Source organism: Diabrotica virgifera, chromosome 8 (genome assembly GCF_917563875.1).
Source record: "Diabrotica virgifera virgifera chromosome 8, PGI_DIABVI_V3a".
In the NCBI taxonomy this organism is placed as follows: Eukaryota; Metazoa; Arthropoda; class Insecta; order Coleoptera; family Chrysomelidae; genus Diabrotica; species Diabrotica virgifera.
In genome coordinates this window covers 58,432,049-58,450,310 of record NC_065450.1, presented here as the reverse complement: position 1 = coordinate 58,450,310, position 18,262 = coordinate 58,432,049, and the positions used below count along the sequence as shown (strand labels likewise).

Here is an 18,262-nt window from a genome sequence, read left to right as displayed (position 1 = left end):
AAACTGAACTTAAACTTTTTGTATGATCATTAATGATACTATGATTAAAAAAATAGATTTTTGTAAAAAATATTTTTTCAAGTATTGTTTAAACAAATTAGACTGATTATTAATTAATAAATTTATAAACAAATTGCATATTTGTAATGTACGTAGAAATTACATAAAAATTAAAAAAAGAAAGATGAAAATCCATTGAGTTCATCCGGAGATACAGAAAATTGTATTAGTTTGAAATTGCTTTTTCGGTATTTTAACTCGGTGGATTCATAGGTTCCCCCTAGTAACCGTTTGAACTACAATTTTGAAAATTCGTAGAGGGTGCTGTTATGATACAATGTTTATGCAAATTTTTTAACAAAAAGAAATTCCAATATTTAAAATGGCATCAATGAAATTCCTTAATTATTATAAAAAAATTAGCTGTGAATTAAAAAAAAACACATGGCTAAATTTGTCCCTAATGAACCCAGGCTATTTTTTATTTGAAAATTCGTGTTAAAATACTAGCTTTTCGAATATATAAAAATATTGTTACTACGGACAATATTTGTAAAGTTATTCTAAATGAATATAAACTACAAAATTTCAAAAATTTGGCATTAGGATTTTTGATTATATTGATTAATTTTTTTATCTTTTTTTAAATAAATTTTGATACTAGGACTCTTTTACTTTCATTTGGCATACTTAAAATTGCCCTATCTTCATTATTTCCTGTCTTATGTTATTGCAAAATAAAGGTCTCTGGAATAAACAAATAGAATAACTGTTAAACTAATTAATGGATCAGTCTCAAATTTTAAACGTTTGTAAAATACCCCAATACCCAACTTTGGGCGAAATACTAAAGTTCTAAGATAGTTTTAGTAAAAGTTATTAAAAAATAACCATTTTCACTTATTTTGTAGTTTGCGTAGCAACAAATCAACTTTTTAACTTTCAAAAATCGGCATTTTAAAGGTTTTTCAGTGTTCTACAAAATTGTATTTTGTAATTTTATATCAACTATTTAGCTTTTAAATTGGGTGCAAAAAATCGAAAAAATCGCGATTTTTACACTAAATTGTTAATAATTAAAAACGGACGCGAACTCTAGGCAGGAAACAGGTAGGTTTTCTTCCTATAGGTCTACCATAATTAAAAAAGTAGTCAGCTACCTGGATCTTTGAACGTCCCGAGAAAATCCTTATTACCCAAGACTAATAGTAAAGAATGGCGGTACAGAGCCCAAATTGAGAAATATATTAGTATGTGGAAATTACTTTATAATTAAATAAAATATTACAAAAACGAGTATTACAAAAACCGTCTCTAAGAAGAACAAAAAAAAAACACTGCAAATAAACTTTTTTATCCCATGCCTAGATTTTGTATCACATTGGAACTACTAAAATCCATCATCTATATCAAGAAATCGAACTTAACTGAGTGATTTGGCAACATAGAGAAATAGTCATTGTCATCACAATGTATATTATCACAATATTGTGTCTTCGTCTTTTATAGTGTCACATATTGCCAACGCACTGTTGCCAAAGGTTCGCAGAACTTTCGAAAAACGGTGCGGCTACTATCTCTCGAATTAATAGTGATGATGCGCCGATGTAGCTTCTTAAATAGCCATTGTTCAATATAAGTATTATTTGTAAACATAAAATATTCGGTAAACTATAAAAAAATATACATACCTAAAGCACCCAGTCTATAGTTAAAAGTAACGATAACGATGTTATGATCTATAAGATATGATGGGTTGTACCTTTGAAATCCACCATCCCAAACTGCATATCCACCACCGTGAATCCATACATATACAGGTAGTAAGATATTAGAACCAGGTTTCTAAAATTTAAAGTATTATAAAGTAGGGATGGGAAAAACCTACCGGTTTAAACCTAAAACCGATTTTTTTACTTCGCAATAACCGGTTTTACCGGTTGTTTTTTTGTCCCGGTTATAACCGGTTTTTTCTTTTTAAAGTAAAACCGGTTATTAGGTTTTTACGGTGATTAGGATTAGGTTAGGTATTATTTCGGATCCCAATCAGAATTATTATTCTCAAGTAATTATTCCAAACAAAACCATAATTCAAATTTTATTTTATTTTATAAAATACAGAAGCAAACTGAAAGTGCAATCTCACATCACCCAGAAGCAATTATTAAGTTTTATTATAATACTTCCTTGAAAAGGTATTTGTAATCATAATATTTACATAAGTAGTGATCTGGTTGAATTAGACGCAAACATCATCTATTTTTCACACTTAACTCTTGACATTGAAGGTGGATGAATGACTTTTTCTGATTACCAAAAATAATGCTCTGACTATGAATATCGAATTACTGATTACGGATACGAATCTCCAAGAATTTCGCTACGTTTTCAAAACGATACACTCATACAGGAAGTATTAATGCGTTAAAATGTACCTATTCTACAAATATACAAACGTGTTAAAAGTAATACATGTTCTTTCGATAGTACTTATTTTGATCATATTGATATCGCGTCGAATGGAGTATCGCAAACTAAAGTGTATTGTAAATTTAACTTTGTAACCTATTCAATTAAAAAAACCGAAAACCGGTTTTTTTGGCCGGTTATAACCGCCAGGTTAAACTGTAAGCAAAAAAACCGGTATAACCGAAAACCGGTGTTTTGTCAAAAACCGCCATCCCTATTATAAAGTACTTATTATTAACTTATAAAGTACTATTATTCATTTATTATAAAGTACTTTTTATTTCAGTATGAGCAAAAAAAATATTGTAAAGAAGTATTGTTACTTTTGTTAGTTATTTTAATAAAAGTTTTCTTCTTCTTCTTTACACATGTTCTACAAATGCTGGCATACTTGTTCATAGATTATAATTTCAGGAAAATAGTCGAAATAATAGTCATACTTACTACAGGAGTATAAACATTAGCGAAAAGACAATCTTCATCTTGGTCCAGGTAAGTGGATTGAGGCTGAGGGCATACTTTTGTATTGTTTGTGCAATTTAGTACTCCGGTCCATCCTGGATGACTCTGAGGTAACTAAAATAACAGTTTTAATACAGTGTCAAAATTTATTTTCTTAAAAAAAATATACAGTGAGCACGTAAAGGTTGGAATAAATTCATTTTATCGAGAACGGATGATTTTGGAAAACATGCCGAAACATGTCAATTTTTATTTTAAATTACGACTTTTTGGCATATATATCATACTGGTAACGTCACCCGTCTGGCCGTGATGACGTCATCGATGATTTTTTTAAGTCGTGGGGGGTCGTGTGATACTTCATTTGAAAGGTAATTCAATTCTCTATTCAGTAATATAAACATTAACATAATTATTTATACAGGGTGTCAAAAATTTTTTTTTGAATTAAATTTATTAACATAAAAAGAAGAATGTATGTAATTTATTTAATTCAAAATACATTTTACTGTTATCAGAAAATTGAAAAAGATGTTTATTTGGAAAAATTTTTCAAAAAAACATTTTTTTCAATTTTCTGATAACAGATTTTGAATTAAATAAATTACATACATTCTTCTTTTTGTGTCAATAAATTTAATCCAAAAAAAATTTTTTTGACACCTTGTATAAATAATTATGTTAATGTTTATATTACTGAATAGATAATTGAATTACCTTTCAAATGAAGTATCACACGATAATCATTGCTTTTCGCCGTTCAAACTATCACGAGGTTGGTGGGTGGCAGCTTTAATATTGAACTTAAGCAAAAAACAATATTTATTTGCCAAATAAATATTTTTTCCTGTTTTCTGATAGCAGTAAAATGTATTTTGAACTAAATAAATTACACACATTCTTCTTTTTATGTCAATAAATATAATTAAAAAAATTTTTTTTTGGACACCCTGTATAAAAAATTGTGTTAATGTTTATATTACTGAATAGAAAATTGAATTACCTTTCAAATGAGCTATGACACGACCCCTATTCTTATTTAAAAAAATCATCGATGACGTCATCACGCCAGATGGGTGACGTCACTAGTATGATATATATGCCAATAAGTCGTAACTTCAAAATAAAAATTGACCTGTTTTGGGATTTTTTTCCAAAATCGTCAATTCTCGAGAAAATTAATTTATTCCAACTTTTACGTGCTCACATATAAGTATACATATAAGTATACTAAAATCGCAATAAAGATGCATTAGAAATAAACAAATCAAGACACTTGAATGTTACGAGGAGCACTCCCAAACATTAGCACCAAAACCAAGATGCTAAACTATTTGAGAGCTTGCGTATGCGTGGTATTGCATGGTCTTGTAATAGCTGTGGCTATTTCCCGAGCCACAGAACTTTGCCTTGTCGGCCTTTGGTCTATGTTGGTTCACCTATCTACATCATTCGGAATTGTTTAGGTCAGAGAGTGCGTATTTATCGAAGACTATCTTCGTTGGTCTCCATAAATTTGCCATTAGCCTTCTTTGGGAAATCTACTTCTTTAGTGGTATCACCATCCTTTGCCAGAACTTTATGAATTGCGATATAGATGTCGAGCAGGCCGGGTATCTGTAATCTCCTCGCAAAACTCTTTAATTGAATTCCAAATTTCTTTATTGTATAGCGTTAGTTTATACTTATAGGCTTCACTGTCTTAATTACTTTTGGCTTTGTTAAATAGACTTCGAACTATTAGATTGACTTATTTCAGGTATTTGGCGTCCCTGCCCACGCGATCTCCTGGTTTTCCTTCGCTCCTCACTTAGAGGAAACCAATCTCAAACCCCAGTAATATCCTACCCTAAACCCCGAATTCCTTATCTACATCCCCCCACACTCGCTAACCCATCTTGTCACCGTGGCCATTTACGGATAACTCACCCCGAATGAGTTTTAAGAGTATCTGGTTCCCAGGTGGGTGCTCAATCCCACACCTCTAAGGAGGTCAACTTCATGGAATCTCAGGGACGCAAAAACTAAAACACCGAAAGCCACGGTTCTTAAACATTACTACGGTTGCCTAAATCGACTAACCAATAAACATTAAGGGTGAGATTACGTCACGTGAGTTTACTGTCATTTGAATCGTAATATGATTTTTTTCGAATCCTCAGAAAACCAAGTATTTTAGAAAAATTTAAACGCAGGATGCAAGATTACATTATTACCGAGGGCGGAAAGCCCCTTAGAATAAACAAGCAGGTTCTATTGAATGAAATATTTGAAACTAAATATCACACTTCTCTTTTATTTTCAGCCCTGTAACTTATTAAAATAAACGTTATAGAAGTTCTCAGGGACTTTCAGCCCTCGGTAATGATGTAGTCTTTCATTCTGAGTTTAAATTTTTCAAAAATATTTATTAGTTTTCTCAGGATTCGAAAAAAATGAATACAATTAAAACACATTGATAATTTTGACATGTAAAATTCTGAACTGTTGAATTCCAGCTACCCTAATAATTATTGTACATCAAAAGACATTAGAAACTATTTGTAGAGGATTGAAATCTGTATTGGAAATAACTGTTAAAATTGGTCTACGTAATTAAACATATTCCAAAATTTTGTAAAAATGTAATACATTTTAGTTTTCAGCCCAAACTTAGGCCACACACAATGCAATAATGTTCACATTTTTGAACTGTCAATATTTTTATTTTATCATCTATTGTTTAAAAACAATACAGTTGATAAGATACCCTCAGTTGCGGAGAAAGGATTAATAATTAAGATTTTTTTATTCAGTCAATGGTGTGAGCACTGTCAGTTAAATAGTAACGTGTGGCCTTACTTTTACACGCATACCTATTGTGGCAAATGTATCATATTTTTCAAAATTTTGGAATGCATTTAAATCGTAGAACAATTTTAACTTTTGATTTTAATACAGATTTTAATTCTCTACAAGTATTCTCTCATGACTTTTGATGTAAAATAATTAGGGAAGCAGGAATTCAACAATTCAGAATTTTACATTGAGTTTCCTATGGCCCTTTTTACGATTCACCACCCGGTATAAGATAAAATGTGTACTATTTGTCTAATTATTTAATAATAACACAAATAATACACATATATACACAATAACACACATTCAATGATCGAAAATCATTTAAAAATATGGGAATGTAAACTCTTGTGACGTAAAGTCAAAAATATAAGTCTCCCCACCACCGTCGGACAAGACAACCGTAATAAAGTCTAATAACCGTGACCGAAACCAACATTATTATATGCATTAAGTCCCCCTAATTTTTCTAATTAGCGTGTTTATTGGGCTGAATTTCTCTGTATATGGTTAAGTTTAATGTCAGCTAATATATTTTTATGTTTCAATTATTTTTGAGAATGGAATATTATAAAACGATAACATCGAGGAAAGCTGACAAAAATCAAAGATAACATAATCAACGCTGCAACAGAATCACTTGGAGAGAGGTAACGAATACTAATATATATTAAAAAGAAAACCCCGTGGTTCAGAGAGGAAGTAAAGATAAAGTGTAAAGAAAATAAGAAAGCCTTTTTACAATACAGAACAAAACAAACACAACAGGAATACAACCACTACAAACGAATCAGAAACGAAACGAATACATAAGTGAGACAAATAAAAAGGGAACACTAGTAGAGTTTCTCAAAACGGAGGGAACACGACTTCTACGGAACACACAAAGGAGTATGGAGAATGATCAGCGTAAAAAGAAAGGAGATGAACGAATTATTAAAAATGAAACACATTCAGAAGGAAACATGGACAGACTACTTCCGATCTCTGTTTGATAAAGATAACGATAACGAACCATCAACACCTGAAGCTACGACAACCGAAGAAATAAACATCAAGGAAGGGGAAGTAAAGGAAGCATTAAGAAAATTAAAAAATAGAAAATCTCCAGGAGAGGACAGAACATCGAACGAACTCGTAAAGTACGGAGGACAAGATCTGACTAAACAACTATTAAAACTTATACAAAAAATAATAGAACAAAACAGAATACCACAAGAATGGAGATCAATCATCCTAATACCTCTCTTCAAAGAAGGAAACAAATCGGACGCGGAGAATTACAGAGAAATTAACTTATTAACACAACATTAAAATTAACAACCAAAGTGATAACAAACAAATTCTTCTTCTTCTCTTCTTCTTTGTGTATAGACATGACTCTGTCTGTTTTTTTAATGTGCCTCTAGTACGTTGTCGTTCCATCGTTTTCGTGGTCTTCCCACTGATCATCTTCCTATTGGGGAACCGTCTCTCGCTGTCCTGACTACCCTATTTTTTGTCATTCGGCTTATGTGGTCATTCCATTCTATTTTTCTGTTTCTTACCCAGTTGTTAATGTTATCCACTTTGCATCTTCGTCGTATATCTGTACTTCTAGCTCTGTCCCATAGAGACTTACCATCGATTTTTCGAAGGGTTTTCAGCTCCACTGTTTCACTGTTTCGAGCAATCTTTTTGTCCTCTCTGTGTTGGTTCGTGTTTCTGCCGCGTATGTCATTATTGGTCTGATGGCTGTTTTGTAAATTCTGCCTTTCATTTTTTTCTAATATTTTTATTTCTCTATATTGTGTCACTCAGGCAACCTGCGGCTCTGTTTGCTCTATTCACTTGATCTTCCACTTCTGTTTCGAGTCTTCCGTAGCTAGATAGTGTGATGCCTAGGTATTTAAACTCCATCACTTGTTCTATTATCTGACCTTCCAGCTCCAATTTACATCTTATTGGATCTGCTGTTATAACCATGCATTTTGTCTTTTTGGAGGAAATTAACATGTTAAATTTTCTGGCGATTATGTTGAATTGGTGCAGCATATGTGTAAATCATCTTCACTTTGAGAGATTAGTATTGCATCGTCCGCATAGCAGATTATTTTAAGTTGTTCTTCTCCCATTTGGTATCCTTTTTTAGTTCTGATTACTTTTTTTATTATTTGGTCCATGATCAGGTTGAACAATTATGCATCCCATCAGCGATTGTGCATCCCTCTGAATCAAAAACAAGCAAAACCATCTTTTACTTTTCTATCTTTACTCAGATTTGAGTACTAGGAAGTTCCTCTCTGTCCTTTTCCTAGACGAATGAAAACGGAATGTGATTGCAAGGAGTCCTTTTTGTTTTCTATATTCGTCGTCTGCGGTCTTATAAATTGTAAAAGTCACATATTAAGGATGTACCAGAAAGAAATTTCAACACGAAAACTCTCAGATTTAAATCAATATTTACCATTTTAATTTTATTATAATGGTGAATTCTGCATCTGAGACTCTTCAATTTGTTAAAAAGTAAACTATTTAGAAGTTAGCTAATCTTTTTACATATAAAGAGACGCTCTACCTATCTAATACATTTCACAGAACTAAAATTGGATTATTTAAGCGGCCTCAGCACTGTTTTAAAGTTATAAACAATTTTTTGGCTTATAAACAAATGCAGTGAGGACGTTTGAGTTGGAATAAATTCATTTTTCAGTTATTTATCAAATAAACATTTTTTTCTGTTTTAGGACAACAGTAAAATGTATTTCGAATTAAATAAATTGTATACATTCTTCTTTTTGTCTCAATTAATTAAAAAAAATTTTGGGCATCCTGTATAAATAATTATGTTAATGTCTATATTAATGAATAGAGAATTGAATAACCTTTCGAATAAGCTAGCACAGGACCCCTATTCTCATTAAAAAATCATCGATTACGTCATCACACCCAGATGGATGACGTCACTAGTATGATATATGTGCCAAAAAAATTATAATTTAAATATAAAAATAGACCTGTTTCAGGATTTATCTCCAGAGTCGCTCATTCTCGAGAAAATGAATTTATTCCATCTCAAATGTCCTCACTATATTTGCTTATAAGCCAAAAAATTGTTTATAACTTTAAAACAGTGCTGAGGTCGCTTAAATAATCCGATTTTAATTCTGTAAAGTGTATTAGATAGGTAGAGAGCCTATTGATATGTAAAAAATTAGCAAACTTCTAAATATAAAGTTTTAAAAAATTTGAACTTCAAAAAAAAATTTTGATTGCAGAATTATTATGCAAAATCTATTATGTCCATTTTTATTTAAATAAATCAATAAATTTGGATTCTTTAGTTGTTTTGGGTAATTATTTAAGCTAAAATTTGTTTTCTGGGTTGTCATCAGATTACTGAAAATCTTAATGGAATTTCTTGATTGAGTTTTTTTTTGTGGTAATCTAAAACTTACCTGATACCGAAGGTCTCCTACTGGAGGAGCAGCGTACGGAATTTCTTGGAAAGCATAATATTCGTTACCATTATAACTTTGAAGTGTGTGACCTGAAATTTGTCCTTTCGGAGTTACCAAATCCACAATTAGTTCATTGGCAGAATCGGTCAGTACCTGTAAGAGTTTTTAATTTTAAAAATTTGAAAATTTAAGGGATTTGTTAGTGATGAACTGGTCATGGTAAAAGTTGTTTATTACACTCAACGAAAAAGGTACGTAATATCAATAAAAATGTTAATACAACAAACGCAATACTTAAAATTTGTCCAATTCTTGGTTTTATTGGAACAACAAAGCGATGTTCATCAATTCATTATTTTCGTTAGTTGAGCCAATGTATTACGTTTATTGAATGGATGAGCATTCATTATGTATACCATAATATCACTTTATTGATATTAAGAACTCTGTTCATTGAGTTGACGAACACTATTCATTGAAACAACAACGTCGTTAATTGACCGACGAAGACTATTCGTTATGTCATTAACAGTGTTGTTTCTCCTAACGTATTTCGTTTATTTCTACAATTATTTCCCTTTATTCTTACAATTAATTCCGTTCATTCCCACAATAAATACGGTTATTCTTACAAGCAATTCTATTCATTCTTACAATCAGCTTCGTTCATTCCTACTATGAACGTATTTTATATTAAAAATTACTGAATGCATTAGCCCAATGTATGATATTGATTAATAATAATTTTTTAAATCCCCCTTTTTTGTCCTAAACCTAATGGACTTAACACTGTGTGATTTCTCATAATATGAGAAGTCCTATTATGATTTCACGTATACAGTGCGCTGGAATAAGTGTTACACTCCCCCCCCCCCCCCCTTATTAACTTATTTATTTTAGCACATAAGCAAAACGCTCAGACAGGTCGATTTTTAAAATAATCAGAGTATATTATAACATCAATGTTTCGTCGAACTTTACACCATCCCTCTTCAGGTACCAGGCATAACTTTGATTTTTTTAAATAGGAAAGTACATCATGTGACAGCTCATTTAAAAGCGTTTGAAATAGTGATTTCAAAAATGTATAACACTTTAGTTTTTTGAGAGCGGAGGTGCAAAATTTCGATAGAATTCTTTTTAAACGCATTCATTTTGTTTGGAATCCTGAGAAAACTAATAAGTATTTTTGAAAAATTTAAACGCAGAATAAAAGATTACATTATTACCGAGGGCTTAAAGTCCCTTAAAATAAACAAAAAGTTTCTTTTGAATGGTATATTTGAAATTAAAAATCATACTAAATTTTCTCTTTTTCACCCCTGTGATTTATTAAAATAATCATTATAGAAGTTCTCAGGGACTTCGGACCCTCGATAATACTGTAATATTTTATTCTGTGTTTAAATTTAAAAAAATACTAATTAGTTTTCTCAGGATTCGAAAAAAATTTAAAAAGAATTTGACCGAAATTTCACGATAATAGACACACGAAAACTTCCTTCTACTACGGACTACACTGGAAACGAAATGAAATTATTATTCGGCACTTCGACAGAGGTAACAGCAATGTTTAATAAAGAATTCTTTTTTAAACAATGGTAACACAGAAAAGCTAGGGGTATCACGATAAGGAAAAGCCGTTACATTTCAAATGGTCAAGCAAAACATTTATTGTCTCAACAACTACGTTTATTGTCACCATGAACGCATTTATTGTGGTTATTAAACGCAGTAGTAGATTGATTAATGCATTCGTTGTCACAACAATCAGTTTACATCTATACAATAATCATATATTACTCTATATTAACGACATTTGTACATTGTTTTAATGAAATCTGTACGTTGTCACGATAAACCAAGGTAATTGCTTGTCAACTACGAAATCAAGAAAGTGAGTTGCTGCCAGAATTAACGTTATTTATTAAATATACGAAACTAAGTTATTGGCTGAATAAATTGAGTGTTATTGATTAATGTAGGTACTCTAGTTATTTTCACAATTATTATTCAATCATTGTGACAATAACCAAATACATTCGTCAATGTCTAAAAGTTCGTTGAAACAAAAAATTAAATTGTTGTGACAACGAAATACTATTCAATAATCACTGCTAATCAATATTACGAACTAAATTTTTTTGAGTGTAATGACAATATCATATGTTTTCAGCAAGACTGTATTTTGACTCCATGTGAGAGCTTGTGTTAACCAAAATTATCCCGGCAAGTGGATTTTTGGAAGTGGTGCTATAGAGTGGCCATTCTAGATCTCCAGTAGTAACACCAGTTTACTTTTTTTTTGTAGGGATATTTAAAATCTAACGTCTATAAAATAGAACCAATATCTCTTGATAGTGCGGCAGATTCGTGCAATATATTATAAGAATTGCACATTTAATGATACAAGCGTATAATTTGGTCCACATATACTGCACAAATAAAGGTTCAAATTTAGATATGAGGCCATCTCAGATTTTGCCTTTTACAAAAATGGCGGTCATTCAAAATGGGCGACTATACATATATGACTAATAGCACGATATCTTTTGAATGAAAAGTCCGATTTTAACCAAATTTGGTACGTAGGTTCGTTTTGTGATTTACAAGATCGATGCCATAAACTGGAAGAATCGTTTTACCAGAAGTTTTGTTTTTCCTGGATTTTTATGTACAACTACTTTATATTATGTAAATAATTTATTTTCAATTTTTTCACCCTGTATATATTAATTTTTCCATACCACTATTGAAAAGAGCGTAAGAATATGTTTTAGGAAATATTTTGAACTTTGTAGTTATGTTAATTATAATTACCATTTAATAAATGCTTAACGTATTTTCACATGTACCTATATGTGGCAGAATTATTGTACATTTAATGGTAGTCATATAATTTGGACAACATATACTACAAATACAAAAGTTCAAATTTAGATATGAGGCCATCTCAGATTTTGCCTTTTACAAAAATGGCGAGCATTCAAAATGGCGGCTATACATATGTGACTAATAGCACGATAACTTTTGAACGAAAAGTTCGATTTTAGCCAAATGTGGTATCAAGTTTCTTTTTTTGATGAATAAGATCGAGGTCTTGAACCGGAAGAATCGGTTTACCAGAAGTTGTGTTTTTACTGTTTTTTATGTAAAAATATGTTGTTGTTTTTTCAATTCTTTCACCCTGTATATATTGATTTTTCAAAAAGGTAATACCGCCATTGAAAATAGTGTAAAAATATTTTTTAGGAAAGATTTTGAACTTTTTAGTTATGTTAATTACCATTTAATAAATGCATAACGTATCTTCACATGTACCTATGTGCGGTAGATTCATTTTGAATGCCTGCCATTTTTGTAAAAGACGAAATCTGAGATGGCCTCATATCTAAATTTGAATCTTTGCATGTGTAGTGTGTGTGGTCCAAATTATATGCTTTTACCATTAAATGTACCATAATTCTTATATCATTTGCACGAATGCGCCGCACATAGGTTCATAGGTACATGTTAAGATACGTTATGCATTTATTATTTGGTAATTAATATAACTAAAGAGTTCAAAATATTTCCTAGAAAATATTTTTACGCTCTTTTCAACGTCGGTATTAACTTTTTGAAAAATTAATATATACAGGGTGAAAGAATTGGTAAAAAACAACATGTTTTTACATAAAAATCAGGAAAAACACAACTTCTGGTAAATCGATTCTTCCGGTTCAAGACCTTGGTCTAACAAATCAAAATAAGAATCTATATAACAAATTTGGTTGAAATCGGACTTTTCGTTCAAAAGTTATCGTGCTGTAAGTCACATATGTATAGTCGCCATTTTGCATGCCCGCCATTTTTGTAAAAGGTAAAATCTGAAATGGCCTTATATCTAAATTTGAACCTTGACGTGTGTAGTATATGTGCTCCAAATTATATGCTTTTACCATTAAATGCACAATAATTCTTATAATGTTTGCACGAATTTGCCACACATAGGTACTTGTGATGATACGTTATGCATTTATTAAATGATAATTAACATAACTAAAAAGTTCAAAATATTTTCTACAAAATATTTTTACGCTCTTTTCAATTGCGGTATTACCTTTTTGAAAAATTAATATATACAGAGGGAAAAAATTGAAAAAAAAAAAAATATATTTTTACATAAACAACCAGTAAAAACACAACTTCTGGTAAACCGATTCTTCCGATTCACCATATCCCTCTTGTAAATCAAAAAGAAAACCTATATACCAAATTTGGTTGAAATCGGACTTTTCGTTCAAAAGTTATGGTACTATTAAACACATAAGTATAGCCGCCATTTTGAACGCCCGCCATTTTTGTAAAAGACAAAATCTGAGATGGCCTCATATCTAAATTTGAACTTTTATATGTGTAGTATATGTGGTGCAAATTATATGCTTGTATCATTAAATGTGCAATTGTTTCACATATCGGCCGCACTATGACGATTCGAGACAGCGTATTACCCAAGTTTGGAGAGATTATAAAAATAAACATGAAAATAATCGTTTCGTTTTGATTCAATTCGAATCTCTTTCCCTCTAACACCGATATTTCGGAATCTATTCCTTTTCAAAGAGGCTTCGCAAGATGACTGATTTGAATCAAAACGAAGTGAATATTTACACCGGAGTATGGTTAGACTGACCTCTAAGGGGGAACGATGAAATGCGTGAAAAAAATTTCGACAACGAATCAAGTAATCTGTTAACAGAGGTACTCAGTACCAAACGGCGACGCTAGGAAAATATTCCAATAATGCATCGCATATTACCTATGAAAATAATCGTTTCGTTTTGATTCAATTTGAGTCTCTTGCCATCCTCTGACACCGATGTTTCGGAATCTATTCCTTTTCAAAGAGGCTTCGCAAGAAGACTGATTTGGATCAAAACAAAACGAGATGATAGTGCAAATATTTACACCAGAATAGTGTAAATATTTTACTAAATATTTACTCCGGTGTAAATATTTTAATATTTACACCATCTTCTCGTTTTGTTTTGATCCAAATCAGTCTTCTTGCGAAGCCTCTTTAAAAAGGAATAAAATCCGAAATATCGGTGTCAGAGGATGGCAAGAGACTCGAATTGAATCAAAACGAAACGATTATAGTACAAAATGACACGTTTCGTATAGGTAATCTGGGTCCTACTTTAAGGGTCCACAGATGTGACACAAGGTCTTGACGAAACAGATTTTACCAAACAAATCACCCTTTGTACGCCAAATGTCCGTTGAAATAACCGCATTGATGGGTTTAACAATTTGTTTGGTTTTTGCTTGCTTTATCTAGTAAACATTTGTGATAATTTAATATGTGCGTGAATTTTTAAATTTATTAAGAAAGTCCACGAACATGACAAATATTTTGTGACACGCTTTAAACCTATGTGAATTAATAGCTGATCAAACTAAATCAATTTTACGTCTAGGACAAATAATATAATATAAAAACAAATCGTTTATCTACAATAATTTTTTTTGTTATTTCTAATATGTTGTTTAACAACAGACTTTAATACTATTTACTACATTCGCTCACTGAGTTCTATAGTAGCACAACCGCAAAAATGAAGTTCTGAAATGAAGTTTCATGACATCATAAAATACCATTCAAAATTATAATTTATGGATAAGAGGTCGACAGAAGAAACCAAATACTTGTCAATGAATGGTTAGATATTACATTTTTTCCATTATATGAATTTCGAGAACTTTGATATAAATTTGCCAGTATTGAATTTAAGTTTTATAGTGTTTTGGAAAAGATTGTCGGTCGTAAGTACTGGCATAAAGAGTTCATAAAATAAATGTTTTTATTTTTAAATTTTTTAACTATGTTTTTATTCGCACTAAAGATATACTATATGAACACAACAATATTTTTCTTACTAATAACTAAAAAAGAATTTTAAAATGATTATAAGTTACAGAAAAACCTTGTTTATAGAAACAAGAGTAAAAACGTGGAATGTAAGTTGATGAAATTCACTGTCACTTTTATTAATCGCATTGGATACATTAGATCTTCATACTTTTTTCTGGAAATTGGAATTTTATTTTAATAGGCCCTTTTAATTTCAATGTCTTTAAAAGAGAATACTTTGCTAGGATTTATGGTTCGTATTTCTTTACATTAATGACCATCCAACACCAGATAAATGGAAAACAGCATATATGACTCCAATATATAAAAAAGATTATCAATCGTCTGAAGACGAAGAACAAGGAGGATTTAGAGCAGGTCGTTCATGTACAGATAACATCTTTTGTCTTAAACAAATTATAGAAAAGAAAGTTGTGACAAATAGAGAGTTACATATGACTTTTGTAGATCTTGAGAAGGCATATACACAGTCCCGCTAAATAAACTATGGGAAGTCCTGGGCACATCAAACATACATCAAACATTGGTTAGTGCTCTCAAAGATCTATATTACGGATCAAACTCCCAAATGAAATTCGGAAACCTCTTAGCTGAAAAATTTGCAGTTACTAAGGGTCTCAGACAGGGGTATCTCTCCGACTTTGTTTAAGATTTATATCTCTGCAGCTCTGAAACAATGGAAAAGGAAAGTCAAAGGAATGGGTATACAATTGAACGATCAGGATTGTATATATACTTTACAGTTTGCAGATGATCAGGTGGTGATCTCAAATGACAAAGATGACATGGAATATATGCTTAGAAAAATAATTGAAGAATACCAGAAATGGGGATTAAATATCAATTTAGAAAAGACAAAATACCTCTCAATTGGCGCTGAAGCAGAACAACTCGATATCGAAGACAATCAAAAAATAAATCCATGTGACGAATATAAATACCTGGGCGTCATCTTCGACCATAGTGGAAAAGATGAACGAGAAATTGAACATCGAATCATACAAGCCCGAAGAGCTATAGCATGTCTAAACGGAGTTCTATGGAATAAAGAAATATCAAAGAAAAGAAAATGGAACATATATGAGACAATGGTTAAAACTAGCCTACTTTATGGAGCCGAGACATGGAGAATAACCGAGAAATATAAGAAAAAGGTCGAAGCCACGGAAATGGATGCCATCAGAAGATCGATGAGAATATCAAGAGCCGAAAGAATAAGGAATGAAGTAATAAAACAACAAATGGATGTAGAGGGCACTATAGTTGAGGATATTGAAAGAAAACAGCTCATATGGTATGGGCATGTGAGCCGAATAGAGGACGAAAGATTGCCTAAAAAAACTATGATATGGCAACCCCCAGAGAAGAAAAAATGAGGACGACCACCACAGAGCTGGAATCTGGGAGTTAGGAAAGCGATTAGCGCTTGAAATCTAAATGAAGACCTAACTCAGGACAGAATACAGTGGCGTTTGGGAGTCAGACAACGTCGTAAGACGTTATAAAACCGAATATATATATATATATATATATATATATATATATATATATATATATATATATATATATATATATATATATATATATATATATTCTTTGAATAAGTTCACCATTTTAAAATAAAATTCGTCAAAGGAAGTTTTATACAGGAAAATGCTATAATTAATTTTCCTTTTTGACTTTCAGTATTGAAACATCACTTAATAAAGACCTCTCCCTAAAGGCCTAAAGAGTACATAAAGTCGAAGTGAAAAAAACTTTGCACACCCTTACTTTTGTACATTGTTTAACAAAATAAAAAGTATTGTTATTGGTTGTTCCACCAATCTTTGCTACATTAACCTATTCCATCAATGCCATTATAATGAAGTTTAGCTGCTTGGAAATGTCTCCCAACTCCCAGTATAACTTAAAAACGCTCGTCTCTCTCTTCTTCTGTGCATTTCCGGTACATGTTTGCCTGCATTTTGTGATGTCACACGGGGATCTTTAACTGATCTGCCTAGAACGTCTATCTTCCTGTTGTACATTTGATAAGATTGTCCAGAGTTTCGGAGGCGTTTAATTCGGTTTTGCATCCACTTCTTACATTCTTCTTCTTCTTACATTCTAAGTGAAATATAAGAAAAGTAAACCTATACCTACTGGCACAACTTTGTTCTTTCATGGCATAAAGTGAAGTATTTGAATTAAAGTAAATTCTATACCGACACAAGCCTATATTTTGGTGACATAAATAGCATGTTTTTGCCAAAAAATTCATTTCATACTGGCACAACTTTTAATGTGCCGCTATAGACTAAAAAATAAGATATTTTTATTGAAGGTTATAAAAATTATAAAGTGGCATAACATTAGTACAGTAACACCTGCCATATCCGGATCAATGTGGCGACAGACCGATCCGGATATGAAAAAATCCGGATATCAAGACCACTACTTCTTTTATAGTCTCTGAAACGTTTTCTCCTTCATAAATTACAGTAATCAACGCCGTCAATAACTTTCGTCGATAGACACGTTTTATAGATTCTATAATACATTATTACGCCATCTTTTAGTTCTTCTTTTAGTGCGTTGTCCAACAGCAGGACTGCCTTTCTCGCTAGATTTCGGTAGATCCGGACGGCGCAGAACCGTCTGGATATGAGTAGGTCAGGATATGACAGGTCCGGATATAAATGTGCCGGTATTTCACGTATAAGCAACACAAACACATCTAATGTCAACGGCATATTAAATATGTGACGGTATTATAGTGCTGCTGCTCGAGCGAAATGGAGGGAAATATGCACGTGGTACAACTTTACCTAGGGGATTCTATGCAAGCTACCGTTATGCCGGTTTCGTTCAATTATAAAGTGAAATTTCGTGATTTTTAAGTAGTGGATATTACAAAACCATTTTCTGAAAATGTGCCACTATAGAACTCAGTGAGCGAATATGTGATTATGATACGTGATGACTCACGTTCCGTGGACAAGATAAAAACGCAGAAAATGAAACTTTTAAAAAATATAAAATGTGGATTATAAAGGTTTTAAAACAGGGCAAATCAATCGATACAAAAAAATTGAAAGAAAAAGGAATTTTTCTAATAATCGAGAGTAGTTGTGACCTGCTTTCTTCCTATTTG

At 31.6% G+C, this 18,262-nt stretch overlaps 1 protein-coding gene across 1 annotated transcript in view; it reads right to left on the bottom strand.

The window, feature by feature from the left end:
- The window catches only part of LOC126889285 (juvenile hormone esterase-like), a 68,987-nt gene that overhangs the window by 50,520 nt on the left and 205 nt on the right, over positions 1-18,262 (bottom strand). Inside the window, exons 2-4 of the mRNA XM_050657410.1 lie at positions 9,207-9,362; positions 2,914-3,045; positions 1,692-1,845 (exon numbers count right to left, since the gene is read on the bottom strand). Of these exons, the coding sequence (XP_050513367.1) occupies positions 1,692-1,845; positions 2,914-3,045; positions 9,207-9,362 (442 nt within the window). The remainder of the gene's footprint in view (positions 1-1,691; positions 1,846-2,913; positions 3,046-9,206; positions 9,363-18,262) is intronic.